The sequence below is a fragment of the Macrobrachium rosenbergii genome, unplaced genomic scaffold, assembly GCF_040412425.1.
Source record: "Macrobrachium rosenbergii isolate ZJJX-2024 unplaced genomic scaffold, ASM4041242v1 60, whole genome shotgun sequence".
NCBI classification, from domain to species: domain Eukaryota; kingdom Metazoa; phylum Arthropoda; class Malacostraca; order Decapoda; family Palaemonidae; genus Macrobrachium; species Macrobrachium rosenbergii.
Window position 1 is genome coordinate 694,959 of NW_027100732.1, and position 26,855 is coordinate 721,813.

At 46.9% G+C, this 26,855-nt stretch overlaps 1 protein-coding gene across 13 annotated transcripts in view; it reads left to right on the forward strand.

Annotated features, from left to right (window-relative positions):
• Positions 1–22,372, forward strand: part of gw (trinucleotide repeat containing adaptor protein gawky) — a 44,511-nt gene extending 22,139 nt beyond the window's left edge. For 3 of the 13 annotated variants that reach the window (XM_067103227.1, XM_067103214.1, XM_067103219.1), the window contains 10 exons: positions 6,821–6,907; positions 12,773–13,018; positions 13,910–14,209; positions 14,934–15,167; positions 15,650–15,807; positions 16,375–16,570; positions 17,125–17,351; positions 18,180–18,579; positions 19,883–20,002; positions 20,229–22,372. In XM_067103227.1, coding sequence (XP_066959328.1) covers positions 6,821–6,907; positions 12,773–13,018; positions 13,910–14,209; positions 14,934–15,167; positions 15,650–15,807; positions 16,375–16,570; positions 17,125–17,351; positions 18,180–18,579; positions 19,883–20,002; positions 20,229–20,654 — 2,394 coding nt within the window. In that variant the 3' untranslated portion in view covers positions 20,655–22,372. The remainder of the gene's footprint in view (positions 1–6,820; positions 6,908–12,772; positions 13,019–13,909; positions 14,210–14,933; positions 15,168–15,649; positions 15,808–16,374; positions 16,571–17,124; positions 17,352–18,179; positions 18,580–19,882; positions 20,003–20,228) is intronic. The other 10 variants (XM_067103217.1, XM_067103221.1, XM_067103216.1 and 7 more) reach the window with 5 other exon arrangements.
• The last annotated feature ends 4,483 nt before the right edge of the window (positions 22,373–26,855 follow it).

The window sequence follows — 26,855 nt, forward strand, 5'->3', positions numbered from 1 at the left end:
TAGAATGCCCTGTCAGATTGCCAGTCAAAACGTTTTCGACGAGCACGAATCCGGCTGCGTCCCTTGGCCATCGCAATGAAAATTTAGCAATTGCAGTCCAAAGACGCATAACCTAAGCTCATCTAGGGTGGTGCATTTTAGCTAAGGCCCCTCTGAATGTGATGAATATAAGATTTAAGTACCCCGGTTGGAATGCAAGATTACGTCTCTGACGCAGCGGGCTTTGTACGTCAAACTCGTAGCCTGTTACACACTGTGATCGTCTTTACCCAGAGAACGAGGCGTTTAAGGTTGGCCCCGTGAGAACCCGGGGACCAAGTCCCAGTTGTATGTCGAACTTGCGATGTTTGAGTTGATCTTTTGATTATGCAAAATTAACTTTCTGATAATGAATAAAAGTCTTATGTTACACATGAAGCTTAAAGATTTGATTTTGTAAACGGATGTACGATGCAAGGGACATGAGTTTTAAGTATAGTAGTCACATTTTTATTTCAGTTTGTCGTACGTAAACGAATATATTTGTGTGGCCAACTAACTGCATTGTCCGAACTATATGTACAGTCGACCCCATTCGCGGGGGATACGTACCACAATCCCCTTCAATAGCTAAAATCCGTGAATACTCGACACCCTGCTAAAAACTCTTACAACTGCCTATTTTGATAGTTCAAGACACCAGAAAGCCCTCTAAAAATGCTTTTACCTGAATATTTTGATAGTATTATCACAATAGCGCATTTAGTCATGAAAATATGAAACTACAGTAATTATTGAATATAAATAAACTGTCCATGAAAGTATTATATACTAGCAGGCCCCGGTTGGCAAAGGGGGTTCCGTTTTGACACCGTGTTGTAACCCGAAATATCGTCGAAAATCGTAAGAAACCCTTACTTTTAATCATTGGGGCGTCTTGTTAATGACGTAAACTTATTTTTAATGAGTTTTCCATCAAAAAACCTCCAAATTTTGACCATTCTTGCCCCTTATGGAGCCATATTTCTTCCATCGGATGAGCAACGTCGGTGTTGTGAACCCGGAACGTGTTGTAACCCGGGAAATCATTTTTGATGAATATATTTGAAGAGCATCGTAAGCGAAGCTCGGAACGTCGTAATCGAACCCGTCGTAACCTGAGGATTACCTGTACCTTCTATTTTGACCAACGGCTCAATATTTTCCAAACAGCTTATCGACAGTAGGTGAAGAAATGTGATAAACCAAATTTGCTGAAGCAATATCAGAATTCTATTTCGATTTGAGTGAGAATGTGATCTAGTCGGAATCGCCCTGTCGTTACCTAGACGTGGCACGGGCCCTGGGTGTCTTGCACAACCAGCGCCGAGTCACGTTAAGGCCCGAGATGCCAAAGGTCAGTAAAGAAACGACAGGGCACGAGAATTGGTATCTCTCGTTCGAATAGTTCTTAGTAAAAGTGGTTAGATTCAGGAGAGGTAACAGTTGTAGCTTGAAATTTGAAGAACAAAGTGAAATAATATCTTCTAGATTCTCTGATAGAATTCTGAACCCACAAAGAATTATCCGCAAGATTCCGTTAAGTCATCCGTAAGAACCTTCCACGTATAAGCTCTGGACCCTTAAAATTGGTTTTACAAATCAGTGAATTTCAGAGAAATTGGATATAGACCCCTTCCGGATTCTCTGATAGATCCATTAAATCGGTGGTTCTCAACCTTTTAATTACCGTGCCCCCCTTGCATCTGTGAGTAAAATACCCTCTCAGATTTGAAGGAAAATGAAAAATAAAGAGAGAGAGAAAGGGCGTGTTTATTCCTAAGCCCAACGAGTCTAACCACAGCAGTAGACTACAGGAAACGTAACGTTACAAGGCGATACTTTCGCATTTTTCATAAACTTCAGAATATTAGTTCCTCACTCATGTCAAGAGAATAATGAATATAATTAGAGAATTTTTAAATTTTTCCTAGGATTTGTGCCCCCCGCTGGAAATTACTGATGCCCCCCAGGTTGAGAACCACTTGCATTAAATAGTCACTTAAAAGAATCTAATTCCTTTGCAGTTACCCGTAAGAATTATTCCTTTAAAGACTTGGCGTCCGTGATGTGTTTGCATGAATGATTGTAGGTCTGTTGGAGTAATTACAGTATTCAGATTGATTTTAACAATCCACTTTGATGTAAACCCACAGACGAGTTTAGAGGATTGTATGCAAGAAAAGAAGATTTGCGTTCATCTCGAAATTCAGTAAAACATTTGTCTCAGAAGTTGAAAAAGTGAGGTGAAATAGCTGTAGGCAGTCCCCTGGTTATGACGGGCGCGGCTTACAACAGTCCGGGCTTACGACGCTCTTCAAATATATTCATCAAAAATTATTTCCCGGGTTACAACACCGATCCGACGGAAGAAATATGGCTCCAAAAAGGGGAGAATGGTCAAAATTTGGAAGTTTTTTGATGAAAAACCTCAATAAAAATGCATTTTACTTCATTTACAAGGCACCCGAATGATTAAAAGTAAGGTTTTCTTATGATTTTCGACCATATTTTGGGTTACGATGAATTTTGGCTAACGACACGACGTCAGAATGGAACCCGTCATAAACTTGGGACTGCCTGTATATTACAATTTCATGTTTGGATTAGTCAGAGTTCTGTAGTCCCTCATGACACACTCCTGCATCATTTTGGACAGGTTAAAGTTTTAGTTTTAAAAAGTTTAAAGTTTTATTATTTTTTTCTTTTTTTAAACATGCATCGCCTTAAAATACAACCATTTTGTTTTAAAATGACGCAATCAAACCGTGCACGTTGTAAGTTAACCCTTCCGCCAAACGGGAATGAAGTCCCTGTCTTGATGCTAGCCGCCAATGAATCGTAAGCCTCGGAAACAAATGCAAACTTAAACTTGCTTTCGTCGTTTGATTGGAATCTTCCACAAGTTTTTTCAACTCGGACCAACCCCAAGCCCATTCTGGCCGTGACTGAGCTATTAGAAATTTTAATGATCTTTCCGTTTCTCTGTCGTGGTTGGTACAATCCCCGCGGACAAAAAAAGGAAAACAAGCGATTGTGGTAGTGGTTCCTCACGGACGTACGTGGGTGGTGTCGTCGACGTCTGATTTCCCCGGCGTTCCATTGCTTCTGCTAAGCATCTGGTGGTTTTAAGGCTTCTAAACGTGCCCCAGAGTGTCCTTTTCCAGATCACGTAACACATTTCTCTGCTTCTTGTAAAAGTTCCCCAAGCACAGGATCTTTCTCCTGAGGTATTTTGTGTGCGGTTAAAGACGCTTATGCTTGCTAGCTTGTATGTGGACTGCGCTGTTTCGCAGCGCTCTCCTAGCGGCAGGCGTTTGTGTAATCGCCTGCAAGCATCTGAGGCCCTAGTACGCTGTGATCTCTGGGATGCTTCCTCTTTTAAGCGATTCTCAAGTGATGTCGGGTCGTATTTGGGATGGAAAATGACACATCGTATCGTTTTGACATAGAGGCAGATGTGGTCTTTTTTTTTAGTGCTATGTAGCAGAAGAATCATAAAGTTTTAAATGCACGTCCTCAGTTGTTGACTAAATCAGTTTGCAGTTTCTGTGGTTTGGACCCAGAAGTGTTGCTTCAAGCTTTTTAACTGGTTATCCAACCTCCTCTAACTCTATATTTAATATTGTGTTGATCAGTTGTCACCTCCCTTTCAAGAAAAAACTGCCATTAGAAGTGGGACTTAGAGGTACTTTTGTCATCATTTGCGAAGGTGATTTCCATTACCGCAAATTCCCTACAGTCGCCAATCTGTTGAGCTCTCATTACGAATAGTCGCAAAGCTATACCTCGCTCTCCGGACTCGCAAAAAGTTGGCTTGCCATACGGTAGTTTGTAGCTTTTGTCCAGGAGGTTACGTAAACGAATACTGTCTACAGGAGGAGGTCCTCTTTAGGGGAAATAAATGAGCCAGATTGCCCAGCAGAACTTATTTTAATCAGGGTCTTGCCGGAAACAGTCAACATGTTTTTCCTAGTGGCTTCATAAGTTTTAAATTTTTCCCTTCGATGGTTTCGTTAAAGTTCTCGCCAGTGCTTACTTCCCATGTTTTCCGGGCCATCTCGCCCTTAGATGCTGGTAGACGTCCTTCCACTTCATATTTTAATATTTTTATCGACTGGGCGTTTCCCCCCTTACCCTAACCGTCGTTGGGCCAAACTTTTCTGATAAGCTTTGTAAGCCCCAGACGACAAATTTCCGTGCCTCCTCATCTCCTCTTATTTCCACATTGGTGTTTTTGTTTCCGTCGTCCATCCCTTTTTTTTTCCCGTCCCCTAACCCCCCTCGCCCATTCAGCACTCCCCCTCATCCCGGTAGTAACGGAAATCGTACCCCTTTCATTTGGTTAGCGACTGTGTCCATCCGAGATCACTGGTAGACATAAGAGGCCTCATTGCAGATCGACTTTCAGTCCGCCGTCGTCGTGTCTATAAAGTATTCAGACCAGAGGTACTTTCATTCAGTATGAACTCTCAGAATAACCAAACAAACCCAGAATGCCTTAACTACGAAAGCAGGCTTGTGGAGAATAGGGGAACTAGAGAATAAGTTAATGGACAGATATAAGTGCGTGGAAATTGGAAACGGTGAAAATGTTCATTGGCGTTCGAGCGTGGAATTGTAAAGTAAAACCCTAGATACATTTTGGGAATGATGCTAACTAAACAGAGTCGTTCGGGTGGACGTAAGGTAGTTAAGGAAGTTCGGCGTAGTTCAAGGTAGCGCAGCCCCTCTTGTACGGTTAAATTTGCCCCCCAAATACTTCCAATTCGCGGAATGTAATAGGTTTGATTTAGTCTCGGCCCCTTGAGAAAGGTCCGTTCAATTTCAGTCAGGTCTCGGCCCCTCAATCTCTTTTAATTCAGTTACAGTCAACCCCAAGAATTCACGGGGGGTGCGTACCACAACCCCCCAAGATCTAGAAATACGATTCACTTGTAAATTTGGTGGAAAACTATAGTTTTTTAACAAAAAATTGCCAGCTCTTTGCCCAAAATTCTATCTTGGTTCAATTCCTCGTCCATAAGCGCACTACGATCCAAGCTCTCCTCACGGGCCGTAGGGCTATGCTACCTTGAATTCCTCTGTCTCCCCTTCTCCTCACATGTCCAGACCATCTGGAATCTACTTCTGGTTTCGGGAAACTCGCTAAATCTCTCGCATGTTCGCAACGAAGTCTAATGTGTTGAGTTCCAAGCGTGCCCCAGCACTGAAATACAGCTTTCGCAGGCAGGAACTGTTGAGGTCGGCCATTTTGAATCTCTGTCGCTGTGTGGAAAGTCTTCTCCATTGCTGTTCGAGGCTGCGGCCGCCGCTTTCGCTCTCGCTTCTGTCTAAGTTCTGCTTCCGCGACGAAACTCAGTCTAGCCTTCCATCGGTCGTGATTGCCGAGTCGAATCTCTCATCGTGTGTCGCTTTCAATTTGCTGCATGACTTGGGCGCAGCTTACAATAAAAAGACTATATTCCCCTGTCTGCATCTTACTCTTGCTCTTCTCCTTCTCTCTGTCTCTCTTTTTATAAAAAAAAAAAATGCTCTGTACATAGTAAGTATGCTTAATTGTAAGGTCTCATTTTCACCTTAAAAATATATATATATATATATACTCTCTTAGCCTGAAGAATTTCCCAGATGTCCTCAAGTTAACGTAATAATCTTAAGTCCGTAACGTTTAGCCATAACCCTAATGTATTTCATAAGTTCTCAGCAGCCAGATTTCGAGATGGTCTCCAGAGATTTGAGGCGGACGCGATACTGACGTGTTTAGTTCATAAGATCAATGTTTTACTTCCTTTTTTTTCCCGTTTTACTTTATTTTTAGTTTTTAATTTTTTAACTCGAGGTGTGAATGTGGAAGTGGAATTGTTTGGTTTTTCTCTCCCTCGCGCTCGCTCGCTCTTTCTCTCTCTCTCGCGCTCTCTCTCCTTCTCCCTGCCGTCCTGACGCGGGCTACGTAACGGCAGTTCGTTGATGACGTACGTTTTCATACATTAATGAAATTCACATTGAGCTCTTCGTACGTCACGTGGTTTTCGTTCGTACGAACAGCACGGACATATTCTGTTTACGTACGTAAAGGAACAGCAGGGAAAGAGAAGAGAGAGAGAGAGAGAGATAGATAGAGAGAGAGAGAGAGAGGTTAAGAGAGAGACTTTCCGTCATTCTGTAAGTTTGCATACTGTGTTTTGCCTTTGACTAATGTTTACGTTTAAGTTTGGTGTGAGTGCTCGTGCGTGCATGTGGACCGCAGCGGGCTGGCAACGTCCATCCGGGAGCCTTCGAGGCTTCTGACAGAGAATCGTCGCGGCCCTGAGGGGCTCGACTTGTTTCTGTCGAGGTCTTTTCACTTGTAAAGTAATTTTTTTATGAGATGGGGTCGATTTTAAGCGGAAAAGGCCCCGTGAAAGTCGCTCGTTTTGAGAGCGAAAGTAAGGTCCTCTCGAGGTGTACACCCCAAAGACACCTTTTCTTTGTTTTAACGTAACTGTGACGAGAGGCGACGTCAATTCCAAGAGGAAGGGGCCCTTTGAAAGTCGCTTATTTTGAGAGCAAAAGAGGTCCCCTCAAGGCGCACCTCCCACAGACGCCTCTTCCTCCGCTGCCGTCGAGGGCCCCTCTTTTAACGTAACTCTGACGAGAGGCGGTGTCGATTCCGTGAGGAAAAAAGGCCCCCGTCGACAGCCCCTCGGCATACCCTTGACGCCTCCCCGAGAGACTTTGCCGGCCCGCCCGCGCCTCCGTGATATTTCATCAGTTTACCTCACCGGTGGTTTGTCCTTACCCCACTCTATTTTGCCGCCAGCAGGTTGTACCACCTCATAAGGGTCTCTCAAAAGATATCATCTGTAGTAGCAGGCAGTATCGCATTCTCATGGAGATGGGTTTCAAGGTGAGACACAACACAATAATAATAATAATATGTACGGATACGTGTGCGCGGGTGTGTGTGTGTGTGTGTGTGTATATACACAAGTGTACAGACTCTCTCTCTCATCATTACCGTAGACCCTTCGTTCAAGGTTGTTGGGAGAGGGACCTTTCTCAGTAGACTCTACGTCATCATCAGAGGTTTGGGGCCTGCTCACGTCCGGCGCGGGGCCAGCGGCCTCTCCCTCCGGCCGGCCTGGCTCCGGGAGGCCGAGGGCGCGGGCAGCGCGCTGCGTGGGGGAGAGCGTTGGCCCCGCGCCGGCCTGCATTAGTCTGGGGGATCACTGCATGGGGGGACGGGTACCAGAGGATTGTCTTTTTCCACCATTCACGTAATTCATTGCCTTTCCAGAGTTCAGTGGCGCAGCGGCAGGTCTGCGGGAGAATCGGCCCACATATATGTATATATACACATACACATTTTGTATTATGATGAAAAGAATCTGACTTATTTAAAAGCCCTGAGAGAAATTTGGTTTTTTATATTGAAGATGTCCTGTGTGTGTTCACAACTTGTGCTTTTCAGGCGTCGAATTCTGACGTCTCGTGAGACCTGCTGACTCCTTCGGTCTCCCCTGTCGAGCGTCAGCAAAGATAATTCCTTAATTTCCAAAGAATTTGATGGAATTTGTTCAGTATTAGTCAGCTGCTCTCATGCTGCCGTCAGAATTGGACGCCTGTTAAATATGTAAGGGCTCTTTAGCCCCTTAATAATTTAGGATATTTATTTATGTAAGTGTGTCTCTCTCTCTCTCTCTCTCTCTCTCTCTCTCTCTCTCTCTCTCTCTCTCTCTCTCTCTCTCTCTCTCTCTCTCTCTCTCTCTCCTTAGATACATATTCCTCTATATATAAACAAACGTACAGACGTCATCTCTGAATGACTGATAGTACAGGATGACCCTCTGTGAGTTTAGACCATCTTCAAACATCTGGAAGAAATTGGTTTTTCGACGACAAGAACATATTTCTCTCTCTCTCTCTCTCTCTCTCTCTCTCTCTCTCTCTCTCTCTCTCTCTCTCTCTCTCTCTCTCTCTCTCTCTCTATTCATTGAATGTATATATGCTCACGTAATTGTATTCTCTTTCAGGTGATAAAATGATAAAAAATGTCTTTCAAGTTTACTTACATGTTTCTCTCTCTCTCTCTCTCTCTCTCTCTCTCTCTCTCTCTCTCTCTCTCTCTCTCTCTCTCTCTCTCTCTCTCTCTCTCTCTCTCTCGCAGCATTTTTGCTGTGGTTGCATCCTGGTCTTGTTCATGTTTCTGCTGTGGGGGTCTGGAATTGGTTCGTCTTTCGTTCTGTTCGCGATTCAGAGTCGTTCGTACGTTTGCTCGTACGTAGTCGCTGCTAACGAGTGTCGTGGAAGGCAGACTGTGTAGGTAGGTGGTGGGGCAGCCGTATGGTGCTTGTGGTTTATCTAATCTTAGAACAAATTGGGAACTTAACTCTTCGTTGCATTGCAGATCAATCGGGCGTACTTTGTGAGAGGGCCGAGGAGGCGGGAAGGTAGATTCGTACTCCAAGACTTCGTCTTCCCCAGGATTCGGTCGTGAACGGAGGCAGATTTGCTTTCCAGATTCCATGCTTTGTGTTCTTCATGTGAAGACATCCCTTACGTCGATGTCCGTAGTTTCACATTAGTGATGTTCTATTTGTCTATTGGAAAGTAGCACTTTTGACAGGGCCTTCTTGCCTTTTAGGTTTCACCCTTTCCGAGACGCGAAGCTTTCGTCAGTCCCTTCGAGATCTAGGAAATGTGATCCGCTGGTAGCGGTCTGGTTAAGCTACATGAACAAAAAGGCTACAGACTTATGGATTAGGGGTGTTGTTATTGGATCTTTGCTGGTCTAGTGAAAGAACTGACGGTCGAATTTTACAAATGTCTGTGGTCTGGCCATGTGAGAGAAAGTAAAAAATCAGACGTTCTGGAAGAATACAAATCGAAAGCATCTTTGACAGATTCCACTGTGGCTTAGAGGAAGACGAAGATTGTCTAGATCATTCAGAGTAACCGAGAAAAGCTGAATTTGCTGTTCATACTTTCGTGAGAGTTGTGTCACGTAGCAGACAGAGAAGGAATTGAAACTTCTAAGATCTAAGATGATTTGGACAGCTCAAGGGAAGTTGCTGGAAGGTCGTGGAAGGACCCAAACTCGACAAGAATCCAGGCTGTGTCGACAGCGGCTAGAGACCTCTAACATCTTACCAAGAAGAAACTGCAAGGTGGGGTCGAGACTTGTTGTCAGCCGGTAAAGAGAGTACAAGAGAAGGAATTGGATGCAGTAGAGATGAAACTGCTCAGGTGGATGTATGGAGTAACAAAAATGCACAGGATCAAAATTTATAGAATAAGAGGAACTGCCAAAGTTGTAGAACTGTCAAAGAAGGCCCAGGAAAGAAGACTACAGTGGTATGGCCATGTGATGAGAAGGGGTGAGACATGTATGGAGGACAGTGATGCAGATAGAGGTGCCCGGTGGAAGAGCGAGAGGAAGACCGAAGAAGCGAAGTTGGATGGATGTAGTTGGAGAAGACCTGAGAGACAAACAATTGTCAGAGAAAGAAGACGACGACTCTTGTTGGGGACAAGTCTGGCCTTTTTTCTGATGTCAGTAAGCTCTTGAATAATCATGGAAAGTTCTCTGGTGATCACAACTCGCAAACAGCTAGGTGGTCGCAGACGTACAAAGCAGGCTTCTGTGAAATACAGTGATTGTCCCAAAACAAGGACCTATAGTAAGGCCCAGGTAATCACTTCCGCTCTTCCATCCTGCTGCCCAACCAGTTCTGCACTCCGATCCTTGTACGGCATCTTGTTTAATGTCTGGATCTGTGTGTGTTGTTCTCCAAGCACTCCAACGCCCTCTTTTCACCGTTTGAGCATTGAAGAATGGCTGAAAGTCCCCCCAGTGTTTGGCATCATGGTCTTATTTTGCAGATGATTTATCCCTGAGGACTACCTTTTGCATGCAGAGAAAAAGTTGTGTGCAAAAACAGGTCTTGAAAGCCAAGAATCAGTGCCTGGTGCCTTAGAGTATGGTGGGGAAAGGTGACATCAATAATTGGCACAGGAGATCATTTTGCATTCCTACAGTTGACAGATTAAAGGCCGGTTTTAATAGGTAACAATACAAAGACACAACGCCTCGATAGAGTGCGACCTAGACTCCAGATTGCACTTCCTGTGTCGTCTCTTTCGGCACCGAGAAGCTGACGATTATCGGAAGAAGGAAACCAACCGATTGAGCAGCCGTGTCTAAACCCTGAATTTTGTCGGGAGAATCTCGAAGGCCTGACGGAACGGTGTCTTCCGTTGATAACTGGACTGAGGTGGTAAAGCCTATGGCATTAAGGCAATCATCACCATAGAGTAGGAATTTAACTAGTGGCTCACAAAACCTTGAAGGATGGCCTAGGAAATTAAAAAAAAAAATGGATGGAGACTTAAATGTCTGTGATGTGGATTCAGGCACAAGGATTGTTGGATTGTAAGATGAGTATCAGCGGCATATTTGCCAACGTCGACTGCTTGTTGGAGATTCGTGTAACTAGAAAGTACGTGAAAGCGACATCAGTTTTCCGAACGCAGTGAAAAGAAGTGTTTCGACATTGTTGCGCCATGTACGTCCTGGTGTGTCGTGGAATTTTAGGTCGAATGTTCTGTCACTCTTGATTATGCTTTGTTCCCAAGAGGCTCCTTTGTTGCGTTTTCCTCACTTGAGTCTGGCCATTTCTTCGTTTTATTCTCACAGTTTCTTAAAGTCTTTTGATATGTTTTCGCCGTAGCAACTTGGTTCCCCTGGCGTGAAAGATTTCGTAGCAAGCGGACAGCCTTTTGGACCTTTTTCGCATTGGTGATTACTCAAGGTTAGGTTGTAATTGTACGTATGTCCCTACGTCATGTCGGAACAAGTACAGTACTGCCAAGGTTTAGTCGTCCGTTGTATTCAGATTAGTGTTTCGGAGACGCACTCTCTCTGTTTTTTATGTAGTTTTTATCTTTGTCCAGACCCTAATATTGTCAGATTTTATTCAGCGTGTAGCTTTCACCAATTCACGGAACGACATTGTGCCTCGGATAACAAATTCCACAGAGGTATCTTTGAAATCCGTGTGCCGAAGGCTGCTGTGTATACTTTCCACCGCTTTCCAATCCCACTTGGCTGTCCAACTTCTCGAACCGTGTCCTGCTTTTGAGCTGTCCAATGTTCAAGACGAAATCCTTCCGGACGAATCTCTCTTTAGAAAGTAACTACGAAAATATGGGTGATCGTAAGTCGGCGACGAGTTTAGTGTAAGTGATTCGATAGTCGTGCGTCCTTTGAGAACAAGTGCACGTGTTACAGTTGACAAGACTTGAAAATTAATGTATAGGATGAGTACGTATCGAAAATGAGTTGGTACGTATTAAAAATTGAATGAGTACGTACTAAAAATTAATGAGTACGTACTAAAAATTAATGAGTACGTACTAAAAATAAATGAGTACGTATTAAAAATTGAATGAGTACGCATTAAAAATTAGTGAGTACGTACTAAAAATAAATGAGTACGTATTAAAAATTGAATGAGTACGTATAAAAAATTAGTTAGTACGTATCGAAAATGAATGAGTACGTATCGAAAATGAATGAGTACGCATCGAAAATAAATGAGTACGTATTAAAAATTGAATGAGTACGTACTAAAAATTAATGAGTACGTATTAAAAATAAATGAGTATGTATTAAAAATTGAATGAGTACGTATTAAAAATTAATGAGTACGTGCTAAAAATAAATGAGTACGTATTAAAAATGAATCGGTACGTATTAAAAATGAATGAGTATGTATTCAAAATGAATGAGTACGTATTCAAAATGAATGAGTACGTATTCAAAATTAATGAGTACGTATTCAAAATTAATGAGTACGTATTAAGAATTAATGAGTATATAATAAAAATGAATGAGTACGTAATATAAATTAATGAGTACGCATTAAAAATAAATGAGTACGTATTAAAAATAAATGAGTATGTAATAAAAATATATAATAAAAATTGAGTACGTAATCAAAATTGAGTACGTAATCAAAATTGAGTACGTAATCAAAATTGAGTACGAACTCAAAATTGAGTACGAACTCAAAATAGAGTACGAAACAAAAATTAATGAGTATGTAATGAAAATTAATGAGTGTATGTACAAAAATTAATGAGTACGTTTTAAAAATGAACGATTTCGTATTAGAAATCAATGAGTGCGTAGTGAAAATAAATGAGTATGCATTGAAAATAAATGAGTACGCATTGAAAATAAACGAGTACGCATTTAAAATAAACGAGGACGCATTAAAAATAAATGAGTACGCATTAAAAATAAACGAGTACTTATTAAAAGTTAATGAGTACGTGTTAGAAATTAATAAGCACATAGTGAAAATATTACTAAGATATTAAAACTTAATAACTACGTATCGAGATGGTTTGGACTTTCGGCAGGGGGTCGGGCCAAGCTTGTTACGGGACGGTCGAGAGAGCATCTCTCTCTCTCTCTCTCTCTCTCTCTCTCTCTCTCTCTCTCTCTCTCTCTCTCTCTCTCTCTCTCTCTCTCTCTCTCTCTCTCTTTCCGATAAAGAATCTTAATGTTAAGGTTAAGGCAATGTTTTAAGAAACAATTTTTTATGCATACAGAAGAGACATTGTATGTCCCTGTAGTGTCACGATACAGTTGCATGACATCAGAATACATACAGCATAGTGTACAGTAGCCCGCCCTCTTAAGGTGCCCAAGCTAATCGAATACCCCTCCTTCTCCCCGAAACACTCCGACCCCCGTTCCGTATAGAAGGAAGAGATTGAGGCCGCCCTACGTAACAATAACATGGTCCTGGACGACACCCTCATGGAGCTCAACAGCGGGGGCGGAAGGTCCGCCGTCTCCATGGGAGGGGGCAGCGGTGCCGCCGGGGCCGGAGGGGACGCCTGGAGGAACCCCCCGCCCCTGGACGAACACACGCCGTACGACTGCATCAATCCCAACTTCCAGCAGCGATTTCCTCAGGCGCCTCCGCACTTGCCGTTCTCGTCACAGGTGAGGAGGGCCTTGATTCAGTCGCAGGTGATTTGACCCCGTTCGCGTAACCTTAACGTTAATTGCAGGTGGCGTCGACCCCTTCGGAGTCTTGTGTGAGTTTGGGTCGCTGGTGAAGTTGACCCCTCTCCTTATTGGTCCCTTCCACAGATCCTTGCGGTTTAAATGGACCTCACGTGTCGTCCTTTTCATCACCCGCGGGCATCTCCACCCTTCCCCGTTCTGTTCTTAGTTGCCCTTAAGCACCCCCATCCTTCCCCAGTTCATTTCCCCCTACTCAAAATGACAGGTCATAGAATAGTTAGCAGGGACGTAACATTAGTTTTGAAAGCCTATTATTATAAATTTAACATACCCCTAACAAATGCAGATGTCCTGACAAATGTAGCCTTGTGTTTTGGCCGATTAACTTATCAAAATTAGGCTTCTCCAGTCTCTGTTACCATTTGCAATGCTCAGTCAGGGTGCTGCTGTTGCAAAGGTGGCCGGTCGTCTTTCCCAGACGAGCGGACCGTAATGCAATAGCTCGCTGGGAAGGAGCATTGCGTATGTGACTGAGATGATACGAGGAAAGTTAAACCAGGGGGCCCAGTTAGAGTTCTGACCACTTGGCGATGTTTAAATTGAGTTATTGTCGTATGAGTGGCGACATTATTCTGTTAATCTTAGCTCTGGGATTCATTTCATGGCCTGGTTTTCCCAGGATTAAATTTTGATGTTAGGTATGTAGAGGCCGATCGTTCCCTGCGATAGGATCATGTCCCCACGACGTCCTCCCGATTCCCCGTCCTTTTCCGAATCTGTTTTGTAGTTTTAAGTTGTCCCCCTCTTTTAGTCGTTCATGTTCCCCATAATCCTTTAAAAACCTAATGACTGCTCCTCCCCTCACAGGGCGGCGGTGGAGGCGGAGGAGGAACGGGTAGCGCCCCTCACGTCCGCGTGCTGATGCAGCACATCCAGATGGCCGTGCAGGCCGGTTACCTCAACCCCCAGATCCTAAACCAGCCTCTGGCGCCCACCACCCTGATGCTGCTCAACAACATGCTCTCGCACATCAACATCCTGCAGAAGCTGTCGCAGCAGCAGGCCCTGTGGACCGCCCAGGCCCACCTGGGCAAGAACTCCTCGGCCACCATCCTACAGCTCAACATCAACATCACCAAGACGAAGCAACAGATCCAAAACTTGCAGGTGAGTCCTTGGAGCCGTCCGAAGTGGCCCTTCGACTCCTCTTGCCGTCTGTACGGGCCGTCGGGCCCAGACCAGGAAGAGGCGAAGAGCCTCCGTAGTAGAGTCTGGCCTCAGCCTTGACGTTCAAACCAGGAAGAGGCGAAGACCCTCTGTAGTAGAGTCTGGCCTCAGCCTTGACGTTCAAACCAGGTAGAGACCAAGACCCTCTGCAGTAGAGTCTGGCCTCAGCCTTGACGTTCAAACCAGGAAGAGGCGAAGAACCTCTTTAGTAGAGTCTGGCCTTGACCTTGACGTTTCGAAGTTGGGGTCGGGCTCCGCACCTCGAGGAGGTTTGTCGGGGGAAAGTACCCCAGAAAAAGTTGTCTCGATATAGTGACTCTGAAGTAGAAAGTCTTCAAATTGAAAGGGACCTTTGTTGCAGAACCTTGAAAAAGTTAAATTTCAGTCTTTAAGTCCATAGATTATCAGTTCTCATTTAAGGAGGCAAATCCTTTGGAATTTATGGTACCTTTTTTCAAGATATATCGTGCTATAGATTTGTCTGAAGTCGCTAAATAACTTGAAGTAAAAAAACAGTACGTTTAGGGAAGTAATCCGTGGAGATTTGAGTCGAAATACCCCAATTCTTTGTGGGATTTCGACAAAATCCCTCAATTTCACGAGACAGCTTAACACCAAACAGAATCTCACCGAACCTAACCGTCCTCCGTCTCCCCCCACGCAGAACCAGATCGCCGCGCAGCAGGCCCTGTACGTAAAACAGCAGCAGCAGCAGCAGCCGCAGCAGCACCACCACCACCAACTCAACCCCATGTCCGTGGGGCCACCGGGAACGCAGCAGAACGAGTTTCTGAACAAACCCAGCAGTCTTCCAGAACAGCTCTATAGCAGTTTCAACCACATTATGTTGCAGGATGCCAATCCCAACCCCCAGAATGCTCCTCCCATCAACGTCGGCGTGAGTAGTAGTCTCTCTCTCTCTCTCTCTCTCTCTCTCTCTCTCTCTCTCTCTCTCTCTCTCTCTCTCTCTCTCTCTCTCCTGACTTTATCTATGCCCTGTCTCCTCGATTTATCGGGTGTCACCCCCGAGTCCGCTTCCTTACGCCCCCGTGCCGTGACGCTCCTTGATTTTACTGCTTTTCTCCCATTCTTCCCACATGTCTTGACCGTCTCGGTTTTCAACCCTCGATGTCTGTCAAGTTATCCATTTGATTTATCGTTTGTTACCCCAGAGTCCACTCCTTACGCCCCCATGCCTTAACGCTCCTTGATTTTACTGCTTTTCTCCCATTCTTCACATATGTCTAGACCATCCCAAGTTTATTTCTGCCTCTGTGTCGTATTTTCCTTCCCGTGAATATGATTTTGCACGCGATTGTAATGACATCTCGCGTCTGATGCGACCTCATCAATCAATCAATCTCTCTCTCTCTCCAACAGCAACAGGGTAGCCGCCTCCACCAGTGGAAGTTGCCGTCGCTGGAGAACGACGAGCCCCACGACTTCATCCGTGCCCCCGGCGCCCCCGGGAAGCCTGTCATGCCACCCACCCACTCCTCATCGCCTAACATTACGCCCTTGTTAGGAACATCAAGCAGGTGAGTGAGAGAGTGAGGCTTTGTCCGTCTGTGTGTCAGATCTTGAAAACTGCTGAGGCTAGAGGGCTGCAAATTGGTATGTTGATCGTTCAGCCTCCAATCATCGAACATACCAAATTGCAGCCCTCTAGCCCGAGTAGTTTTTATTTTATTTAAGGTTAAAGTCGGCTATAATCGTGCGTCTGGAACGCTGTAGGAGAGGCCACCACTCGGCCATATATATGCAGGAACTAGGGACTTCTATATACGGGGACTCAGAACCTATGTATGCAGGGACTAGGGACCTATATATATACAGGAACTATAGATCTATATATATGTACAGGAACTAGGGACCTATATGTACAGGGATTAAGTCCCTATATATACAGGGATTAGGAACATAGTGACTAGGAATCTATATATACAGGAATGAGGGACCTACATACATAGATATATATATATAGAAGGACCTGACGCCGTCGCGGGGACACCCTTATAGGTCCCCGCAAGCCCCCGGAAGTTCCGACGACCTCCGGCGACTCTCGGACCCTAACCGCCCCTTCTTCTCTCCCTTCCCTCCCGCAGTACCTGGTCCCTCAACCGCCCGTCGGAGACGGGCTGGCCCGAGAGCAGCAGCGCCGACGTGAGCAACAGCCCCGTGGGCGTGGAGAAGGGCGTTCAGAACATGGACTCGTCCCAGTGGGGCACGGCTGCCCAGGGGAGCACGACGGCCTCTTGCGGGCTGGACATCAAACCTTTTGAGCCTGGCAAGCCTTGGATGGTGAGTGTGCGGTTGATCTCTCTCTCTCTCTCTCTCTCTCTCTCTCTCTCTCTCTCTCTCTCTCTCTCTCTCTCTCTCTCTCTCTCTCTCTCTCTCTCTCTCTCTCTGCTGAGAATGTTCCTTCCATTCAAATACCATTTGAAATATTCGTCGTATCTCTCTCTCTCTTCAAAATATCCCTCCCACTCAAATGCAGTATTGAATATCAAATGTTAATCTCTCTCTCTCTCTCTCTCTCTCTCTCTCTCTCTCTCTCTCTCTCTCTCTCTCTCTCTCTCTCTCTCTCTCTCTCTCTCTTTATTCTGCCATGTCTCGCTCCAAATTTTCGTCTCCTTGACACCCTCTGGCTTGTAATCTCTCTCTCTCTCTCTCTCTCTCTCTCTCTCTCTCTCTCTCTCTCTCTCTCTCTCTCTCTCTCTCTCTCTCTCTCTCTCTCTCTCTCTCTCTCTCCTGCTTATTCTGCCATGTTTCGCTCCAAATTTTTGTCAACCCGACAACCTCTGACCCGTAATCTCTCTGACCTCCGATGACCTCCCGCCCCCTTTCTCCCGCAGATGAAAAACATCGAAGACGACCCGAACATCACACCCGGCTCCGTGACGCGATCCCCTTTCTCCCTGGGCATCAAGGACTCGGAGCTCCTGACCTCCATCTCGAAGACGTCCACCACCAACACCGCCACCGACATGGGTGGGCCCCTGACCTCCCTCTCCCTCTCTTCCAACACCTGGAGCTTCAATCCCGGCCCGGGGCACCAGAACGCAAATTCGCCTCTCTCAGGGTGAGGGCTCTAGACTAAGATTTTTGACATTTTTTGATGTTTTTTAGTAATTTTCTAGGTTTTTATATTTTCATTTTTTGTATTTTTAAAGGTTTTTTGTTCATTTAAGTAAGTTTTAGTTTTTTATATGTCATGTACGAAACAAACACTCGCTCTGGACATTAGAACGAACTCCTTTTGCCAACGGGAATCCGGTACGATCAGTAAAATTGTAAATTCAACAGGTAGCACCCGAACCAGTACCTCCATGATGGGCTGCTATCTTCTCGCCCCGCCCTTCATTTTTAAAAGCCATTCATAAGAAAACTACCATCTCATTTTACATTTTAACGTTAACACTGATGAGGAGTTCCATTCAGGTGTCCGAACGTCTTTGTTTCTTGTACACAGTAATAGATTCACTATATAATTCATTGTTTTACACAGTAATAGATTTGCTATATAATTGCAGATTTTCTTTACTCCGATTGTTTTTCATGAGATTGTGAGTTTCTCAGCGATCAAGTATGTTGTATTTGGACTTGAAAAAAAGTCTGGGGAATTCAATGTATCATATTTAAAAAAAAAAAGTCTGGGGAATTAAATGTTATCATAATTTGATCTGAAAAAGGCTGGGAGGTCAAGTGGTATTTATTGAAGACTTGAAAAAGAAGTCTGGGAAATGAAATATATGTAGACTTTCAAAAAGGCTAAAAATAAAGGCTTCAAAGTGAAAGAAATCAAATTTAGACTTGATAAAAGGCTGGGAAATCGAATGGAGTTCGTCGTAAGCTGTAACGACTGTAGCCGCGGCTAGTACGACGTGTAAACACGCTCTCGTTCTTCCAGGGACAGCGGTAAGCTCAGCTCAGGCAGCAACGGCAAGAGTGGCTCCACCTGGAGCGAAGGCGGCGGCCAGGACGGCTCCTCCCCCTCGGAGCTGTGGGGCGGAACCACGGGCAACAAGCTCCGAGGGCCCCCTCCAGGCATGACCATCGGCGTGCCAAACAAGAGCGCCAGCGGAACCGGAGGCGCGGGAGCGGCAGGAGCCGTGGTGACCGGAGGAGGAGGAGGAGGCGGAGGAGGAGGGTCCTGGCTGGGCCGCTCCACCTCTTGGACCGGGGAGCAGCAGAGGAACCCACAGAATAGTGCCTTACACCCCGCCACCGGGGTGGCTGCATCGGGAGCCTGGACGGCCAACTCCCAGCTGCCCTCGACGTGGCTCATTCTCAAGAACCTCACACCTCAGGTAAGGGACGAGGAGGAGGAGGAGGACCCATTTCGGATCCTCGAGTCCTCTTCCGTGTCTCTCTCCCGTCTCACTTTCCTCTACTCAGTCCTGACAATCGAGAATTGTTGCATATGCAACTGCAAGGAAGGAAGACAACCACTTTCAGATCCTCTTTCGTGTTCCTCCTTTCTTGTCCCGCGTTCCCCGACCCTCCCCGACAATCGGCGTTGGTTGCACAGTGCAACGGCTAAAGGTTTCCTTCCTCCCGTTAAACCTTTCTCAACTCTCTGGTGTCCCTTTCAGCGAAGGACCACTTTTAGATCCTCTTTCGTGTTCCCCTTCTTCCAGCCCGTTTTCCTCGACCCTCTCCTAACAATCGTTGCGTGAGCAACTGCAGAAGAGACCGTTTTTACTCTGCCGTGTCCCCGATTGACCCCACGCCCCTGTCACGGGTCCCAGTTTGGATCCAGCTCTGTCCTAAATTTTATGTTCCTTATATCAACTTTAGAATCCTCATTAAGAGAGCTTTTTCTTTTCGTGGTAGATTCAAGATTCCTCGTTGAGAAGCCGCCTCCTTTCCTCATTAGATTTAGAGATTTCTCGTTAAGTAAGCTGCTGCTTTTCTCGATTTAGTTGTCAGCCACGCAAATGGTCAGGACGAAACACCACCCAAAATTATGCATTAATCGCGGAAAGTTCTCCTATTCATGGTATTTTTCATGGAGAAATATTCACTAATTACTGTATTTTCGTATCATTGACGCGACTAGATGCATTTTTTGTAAGAAGACTTAAAACACTTAGATATAAACATTTTTAGAAGGGGTTTTTGGGTGTTTGAACTATCAAAGTAGGCGACTTGTAAGTGTTTTTAAGGTGTCAAATATTTGCATAGGGTTGGTGAATACTGCGAGTCGACTGTCCGCTAATTTGGTTAAATTTCAGTCATCAATTTTATCTCCGGTGTCTTTAAAACCTTGTTCAGTTCAAGAAGCAAGTACTGTTGTTATATAATTGAGCGCTTGCTCGTTTTATATCCAAGCACTCTGTCGGAAATAGTTTTCAGTTTTGGAAAGAGTTTTCATTTGAATATTTTGGGGAGAAATTGGGAGAAAGATGGTTTAAAAATGTCTAGCCAATTTTCTGAAACTTTTCCTTTGAATATTGTGATTTAAACCAGAGAGTACTGACGAACGGAGATTAGTTATAGACGAAAGGGGGTTACAAAATTACAAGCTGTGGGGATTACTCTAACCGGAGAGCACAGGTGAATGGAGATTACTTGTAACCTCGAAGAACTGACAAGGATTACCCTTTCCAGATTGACGGTTCCACCCTGAAGACTCTGTGCATGCAACACGGTCCGCTGGTCAACTTCTACCTCTCGCTCAACCATGGGTTCGCCCTCGTCAACTATGGGTCCCGAGAAGAGGCCGCCAAGGTGGGTATCTCTCTCTCTCTCTCTCTCTCTCTCTCTCTCTCTCTCTCTCTCTCTCTCTCTCTCTGAAATGAAGCTAAACTTGGGTATGTCCACTTTTATGTCTTCTTTGACGCCCTCTCTTTCTGGAACGGAGTTCACCGTAGCTAAACGTTGGTATATACTCTCTCTCTCTCTGTGTGTGAAACTAATCCCCATCTCTCTCTCTCTCTCTCTCTCTCCCCCACAGGCCCAGGGCAACCTGAATAACTGCCTCTTAAGCAACACAACCATCCTGGCCGAATTCGCCAACGACGCCGAGGTGAAACAGGTCATGGGTCAGCCCACCCACCAGGGCCAGGGAGGGGCGCCCCCCACCCCTGCCCCAATGAACGCCTCCGCAGGAGGAGCAGGCGGAGCGGGCGGAGGCGGCGGCGGCTGGGGCGGCGGCTCCGGCCGAGGATCCACCCCCACCTCCCAGTCGTCCGTGGGGTCGAAAGTCGACTCGTGGGGAAGCAACGGGAACAGCTCCAACCTGTGGAGCAGCGGGCCCGGGGGCAGCTCCTCCCTCTGGGGCGGGGCAGGCCTGGGGGACGGGGGAGAGCAGCACCGTGCCACGCCGTCCTCTCTCAAACCGTACCTGCCTGATGGTCTGTTGACCTCAGAGTCCATGTGAAGAGTGACGGTGACTGCGCAGGTGTTGGGCTCTTCCTCTTCCTCTTCCTCCTCCTCCTCCTCCTCCTCCTCCCCCCCCACTCCGGCGTGAGAGTGCGTCGCCCTGCGACGACAGCGGCTGCGGAATTTGGCGGCAGCGATCGCCGACGGGCGGACGCGGACGACGTCCGTCTGTCGCCCCTTGGCGAGCCTTGCCGCTGGAAGACACTGCCTGTTCCAACGCCAGCAAAGCCCCAAAAAGCGAGTCAGTCCAGATCGAAGGAGCCGAGAGGATGGTTGCGGAAGACCGGAAGGAGGTGGAGGAGGAGGAGGCCGCGACGAAGAAGAAGAAGAAGAAGAAGAGGAGGATCTTTCGAAACGTCGTCTCCGTTCGCCCGAGTTTCCGCGAACGAGGAAAACGAAGGAGTGACGAATAACGAAAACTGAAATGAAAAGGTCCCCCCCCCACCCTCACTCATCGGACACTCGGGGGGGCCCGTAGACTCGTCACGTTGCGATTGACTAGACTTTCACGTAGGTGTCCTCTGTGTTCAGGCGGCAGAGCGGCGCGGGGTGCGCGCGGCTGAAGGCGGCCGGCCGGCTGGCGGCAGGGGCCGCCTCGGGAAACGAGTGGGGCGGGAAACAAACAAAGACGAGAAAATGATGATGATGAAATAAATAAAAAAGGTGCTTTCCCCCTCTTATATCCCATAACCCCCCCCCTCCTTGAAAAAGAGCCTCTGCCCCCGCCCGCCCGCCCGCCTCTTCTCCGCGCATCTCGTCCAGCCGTCTGCCACCCTCTCAAAAAACCCCCCCTCTCCCCAAATACATGCATTTCACACGGAGGACGGAGGCCTGGCCGGCTTCTCTGCGAGTGAGTGAGCGAGCGCGCGTGTCGTCGTCGTGTGTGTGTGTGTGCGTGCGCGTGAGATTGTGTCGCGGTGCGCGAGCGGCAGGCCTCTCTTCCCTCCTACAGGGTAAGATGAATTTATTAAACTGACCAAGATGAGAAACAAAACGCAAAATATGAAGCTCATTTCAACGGGAAGGAGGAGGAGGAGAATAGGAGGAGCAACAACGCTGCCTTCCTCTCTCTCTCTCTCTCTCTCTCTCTCTCGTTCGTACCTACCTACCTGACGTACCGCTAAACTTGTGTATATCCAAACCATTGTTGTAACATTGCCTTAAAAGTAATTAACGGTAGAGAGGAAGACGTAATTAAGAGACATTAATAATATTACGATTAGCTCCAAGCACATCTCTCTCTCCCTCTCTCTCTCTCTCTCTCTCTGCGGCTTCCGTTTCCCCGTCTCTCTCTCTCTCTCTCTCTCTCCCTCTCTCTCTCTCGCGTACGTCTCGAGCGTCTCTCAGTAATAATGCTCTGATCACTTGTAGTTAACGATGATGATACGATGATTTAATGCTGATATGATGATTTAATCTTAATTGTTACGATGACGGGCAACTGCAGGACCCTAAGCCCTTGCGGGGGACGCAAGGCGACATCCTACGTTTAAGGGAAGAAATAAAGGAAAAGAAAAAAAAAAAAAAAAACATTATTATTCCGTGCTGTGAATCTTAAATACAAAAGATGAAGTTGATTGTATTCAAATTGAATCCTGATGTTGACCATAATTTTAGAAGAAGATAAAGAAGATTTATAAAAAAGAAAAAGTTTACTCCCAAAAAAAAAAATTTAAAAATATAAAATAAAAAAACCCACCCCCCAAAAAAAAAAAATGATAAACAAAGGTGCAAGCAAAGCGGCCCCGGGGGAGCCGACCTGCCTGCGCTCGGCCCCCCGCCGCGGCCGCCTCGTTCTACTGGTCCTATTTCAAACGAGAAGAGGAAACGAGGGAAAACCAGTCTCTTAATGCCAATAAATTCTAAGTCTCTTTTTTGATGAACCTGAATGAAGAAGAAGAAGAAGAAGAAGAAGAAGACGCTGAAGAAGAATAACAAGTCCTTTTTTTAATGTTTAGTTTTATTAATATAATTATAGTTATTATTATTATTATTATTATACTATGGAGTAGGTCTCTAGTTGTAGCCAGTTCCCCCAAAAATCTAAACACAGGAGCCCTGTCGACGAGGACCCCCCCGAGCGGGTTTCCCCCCCTCCCCTCTCCCCCCCCCCCTCCCCAGGCCCACCCGGCCCGCTGGGTTCCTTCCCGTCCCCTGCGGCGCGCCCCTGCTCCGGCGGCCTCCCCGGGTTGCCGCCTGCCCCCTGCCGTGTGATTTGACTTAGGCCCCGGGGGGCGCCGGCACGGAAATGCCCGCCCGGGAGGGAAGGAAACTAGCCGTCGGGCGGGGCACCCTTGTTTAGGGGGGGGGGGACGGGGGCGGCGGGAGAACGAGAGCTCGGGGGACGTCGCGGGGCGCGTTCAAAATACCATTGTTTCGCGTGCGTGTGCGTGTGTGTGTATATGCGTGCGCGCGCTCTGTGCATTTCCTGGTGGGGCGCGCGCGTCTCTCTCTCCACGCGCGTTTGTTTTTTCAATGTCGGTGTACCAAAAGATAATGAGTTAAGGTCTTTTATTTTTTATTTTTTTTTTTCCGTAGCTATTAAGGAACTCTTGCTAATGACACTCCCATTGTGTGATATATAAAAAAAAAAGTCTTACTATGGATCACTGCTTTTGAGTATAGATTATACATAACATATATATAAACATATATATAGAAATCTATATTATATATATAGACTAAATGTGCTTACTTAATATGATAATTATTCGTAGTTGTTTTTTTTAGGTACTAAGTCTAAACTTTACACATAGGTGGTTTTCTCATCACAAAGAAGTGGAGAATTAACTGCTACTCCTACTCCTACTGGGCGTCATTATTATAACTATTGTAAGGTGACCCACCCTTCCGCTCTCTCTCTCTCTATCTCTCTCTATCTCTCTCTCTCTCTCTCTCTTTTCAACCTCCTCGGAAGAAATGCTCACACGTACAATTTTGGCCGAAGGAGGGGATCTTATATATATATGTAATATACAAACACACAACTTGTTCGTTCCAGAGGCATCGTATTTTATCCCGGGACCCTGAGGGGGCCGTCAGGGGTTGGGCTTTCTCACCGCTTAGGTAAGATAACGGGCAAGTGTTTTTGTTCCCTTTTGGGGGGTTTTGGTGGGGGGGGGGAGGGTGGATGGACTTCTCCCTCGTCCCTCCGCTGGAGGGGGAGGAGGAGCAGTGCCTTTCGGGAAAATGAATGAAAAGTCACTCACACAACAGGGAGAGAGGTCGGAGGGCGATTTAGGGCAGTTGGCGACGGAGGTTGCGGGTGGGGGAGAGGGACACGCTTACCGTCATTCGTCTTCCTTTCTTTGGTTCTCCTCCTCCTCCTCCTCCACCTCCTCCACCTCCTCCTCCTTCTTCAGCCGGATCTTGTGCCTGATAAAATGGATCTCCGAGCCGTTGTCGGCTTGATTTTTTCCCCTCCCACGTCCTTCATATCATTGTGATGGGGTTTCGCTCGCTGAAATTGCCGCTCTCCCTCTCTCTCATTCTCTTTCTCTCTCCGCCCTCCCTCCCCCCTCCTTCGTTTGCTCTTTACCTCCTCCTCTCTCTCTCTCTCTCTCTCTCTCTCTCTCTCTCTCTCCAGTGGTCTCGGTCTCACCGTTGCTGCCAATATGATAGTAAGTCTTTCGTCAAAAGGTTGTGTACACTCTCCTGACATTCTTGGGTAGGCAGCGACAGCGTGCGCCCGTTCGTCCACGGTACGGAGAGGGGAAGCCATCATATCCCTTTCCTCTCTTCCTCCACCTCCTCCTCCTCCTCCTCCTCCTCCTCATCGTCCATTTCTCTCTCCTCAGATGATATACTTGTTGATGATCGATGATGATTTTATTGACGAGGCCACAATTCATTGACTGCTGTGATGTCCCAATCAAGGCTTTAAAGGGGAGGAATGATGACGATGTCGACGATGTCGGTGTAAGCAGAGAGGGCGGAGGAGGAGGCCAGCGTCAGCTGCTACCCCTCCCTTCCGAGGGAGCCGCCACTTCGTGCCCGGCCCTTCTTTGGTCCCTCGGTCCTTCTCCGGCGGCCGCGATTGCCCCTACTACTATTACTACTACCACTGCTACTACTTCTCGCTCTTCGACCGGGAGGAAACGAGACGAGGGACGGAGAACTTTTTCAGTGTATATCTCAGGTTGCTTGTGGGGGCTCAATAAAAGAAGCAACGCCATCCGCCGCAGGAGGAGAAGCTGCCCTCGTTGTTGTTGCCGCTGCCGCCGCCGTCGGAAGACGACGACGACGACGCGAGCGCGGCGGCGGGCGGATTCGATGACTCGTTGCCATGACATGTGTGCTGTTTTTATCGTAGCCGTTTTTTTGTAGTCAGAGTATTTTTTTCTTTGTAGACTTAAGCAAATCACAAACAGTGGTGGGTAAGCTGATGGACGAAATCTGTTCGCACCGGTGGCTCCCCCCCCCCAGCGGAGGGAATTGACGGGAGGGACCTCGTCGGGTTGTAGACTTCCAGTTTCCTTTTGTTCCGGACCTCCTCGACGCTCCGAGACCGACACCACACGTGGAGAAGACGCTGCCCCTCGCACACAAGTACACGCCGAAACACACCCACACACACACACACACACACACCCGACGCTTCTCACAAAGGACACGCGTGCGACTTCGCACAGCAGCCATACTCTTTACCTCATGCCGACGAAGCAGTGATGGATTGAACAGGTAATTTTGAAGTTGTGATATCTTATATAGTCTTGTGATATCTGGTATAGTCATCCTTTTTAACGGTCATCAGTGGTCCAAAGCATTTTTTCTTCTTCGCTCGCTCGTCCGCGCACTGTTGGCAGAGGAGTATATATATATATATATATATATATATGTATGACAGGTCGTCTCGGGGAGTCCAGGAGCACCGGTGTGCCGGGCCCCCTCTCCGTCGGTTGGCGCTTCCTTCCCTCCCCTGGGGTCGGAACCGAGCCGCTCCGTTTCAACCCTGCCCTCGGTCGGCGTCCGGTCTAAGTTTCCCCGCCCACCGCCGCTGCCGCTGCGGGCGTCTTTTCGACCTCCGCCTTGTCGGGTCGCGGGGAGAGAGAGAGAGAGAGAGGTCAAACGCAACTCTCCCTCCGGAGAAGACGAGCGCTCGTTCGGGGTCGCCTCGTCTCGGAAAGCCCGAGGAGAATCGGTCAGTACTCTCGTCCAGCACAAACTCCCGCGGGTGGACGGGCGTCTCGCTCGCCCTCGTCGAGGTGCTCGGAAACGCTGGAATGCCCCCTCGAGGGCGCAGGAATCGTGCCGTTCGACCGGAGGGCGTGTCCAGAAAAAACGTGTCTTCTCAAAAGGGGTACTCCACGACGGAGCGCGGCCTAAGGCTCGCCGAATCGTGCGTGCCGTGACATAGTTTGTTTACACTAGGTTTAAGAATGATATCTCTCTCTTTCTCTCTCCCTCTCTCTCTCTCTCTCTCTCTCTCTCTCTCTCTCTCTCTCTCTCTCTCTCAACATACACACAAAAGGCACAAGGTTTTCAAGTGTTTTGAGTCAAAGATACTTATAGGAATAATCCTGTATTTACTGTTAGTATTGTGTTTTCATAGAAGCCTCAGTATTCAACGGCAATGGGGTGTGTGTGTCTCGCCGTGCCATTGGTAAAGTTACTTTTGTCTTCATTGTGTTTCAGAGAATTTAATAAACATAAATGAAAGTGCATTATGTGATGGTGCAGAATATTGATGGATATTTTCTTAAGATTATGATTATGATTACTGTTATTATTATTATTATTATTATTGTCAATTATTATTATTATTATTATTATTATTGTTATTCCAACCAACTTGAGACGGTGACGACGAGGCGGACTGTAACAGGGCGGACGTCGGCCCGACGTTTTGAGGAGGAACACAGTACGAGGGTGATCAGATAGACTCGGCCCGTGCCCGGGCTGCGACGGTGGCCCGCCCGCAGCACAGTCGCGCGGCTCCCGCGGAGGACGTCCCTACGCCAATCGCAGATTGTTCATTGTTTTGTTTTCGTGGATAATGATCCAATTATCACTACCTCTTCACGCCCAGTTTGTTTTTTTGAGTTGTTGTTCTCCGGAGGGCGGGAGCCGAGGTCTGGGGGCGCGAAGGCGGCGGGGCGAAACCTTGGGGAAGTCTCTCTCTCTCTCTCTCTCTCTCTCTCTCTCTTTCTCGCCCTGTACCTCTGTCTGTCTCACTAGGGAAGCAATCTCCTCCGTGACA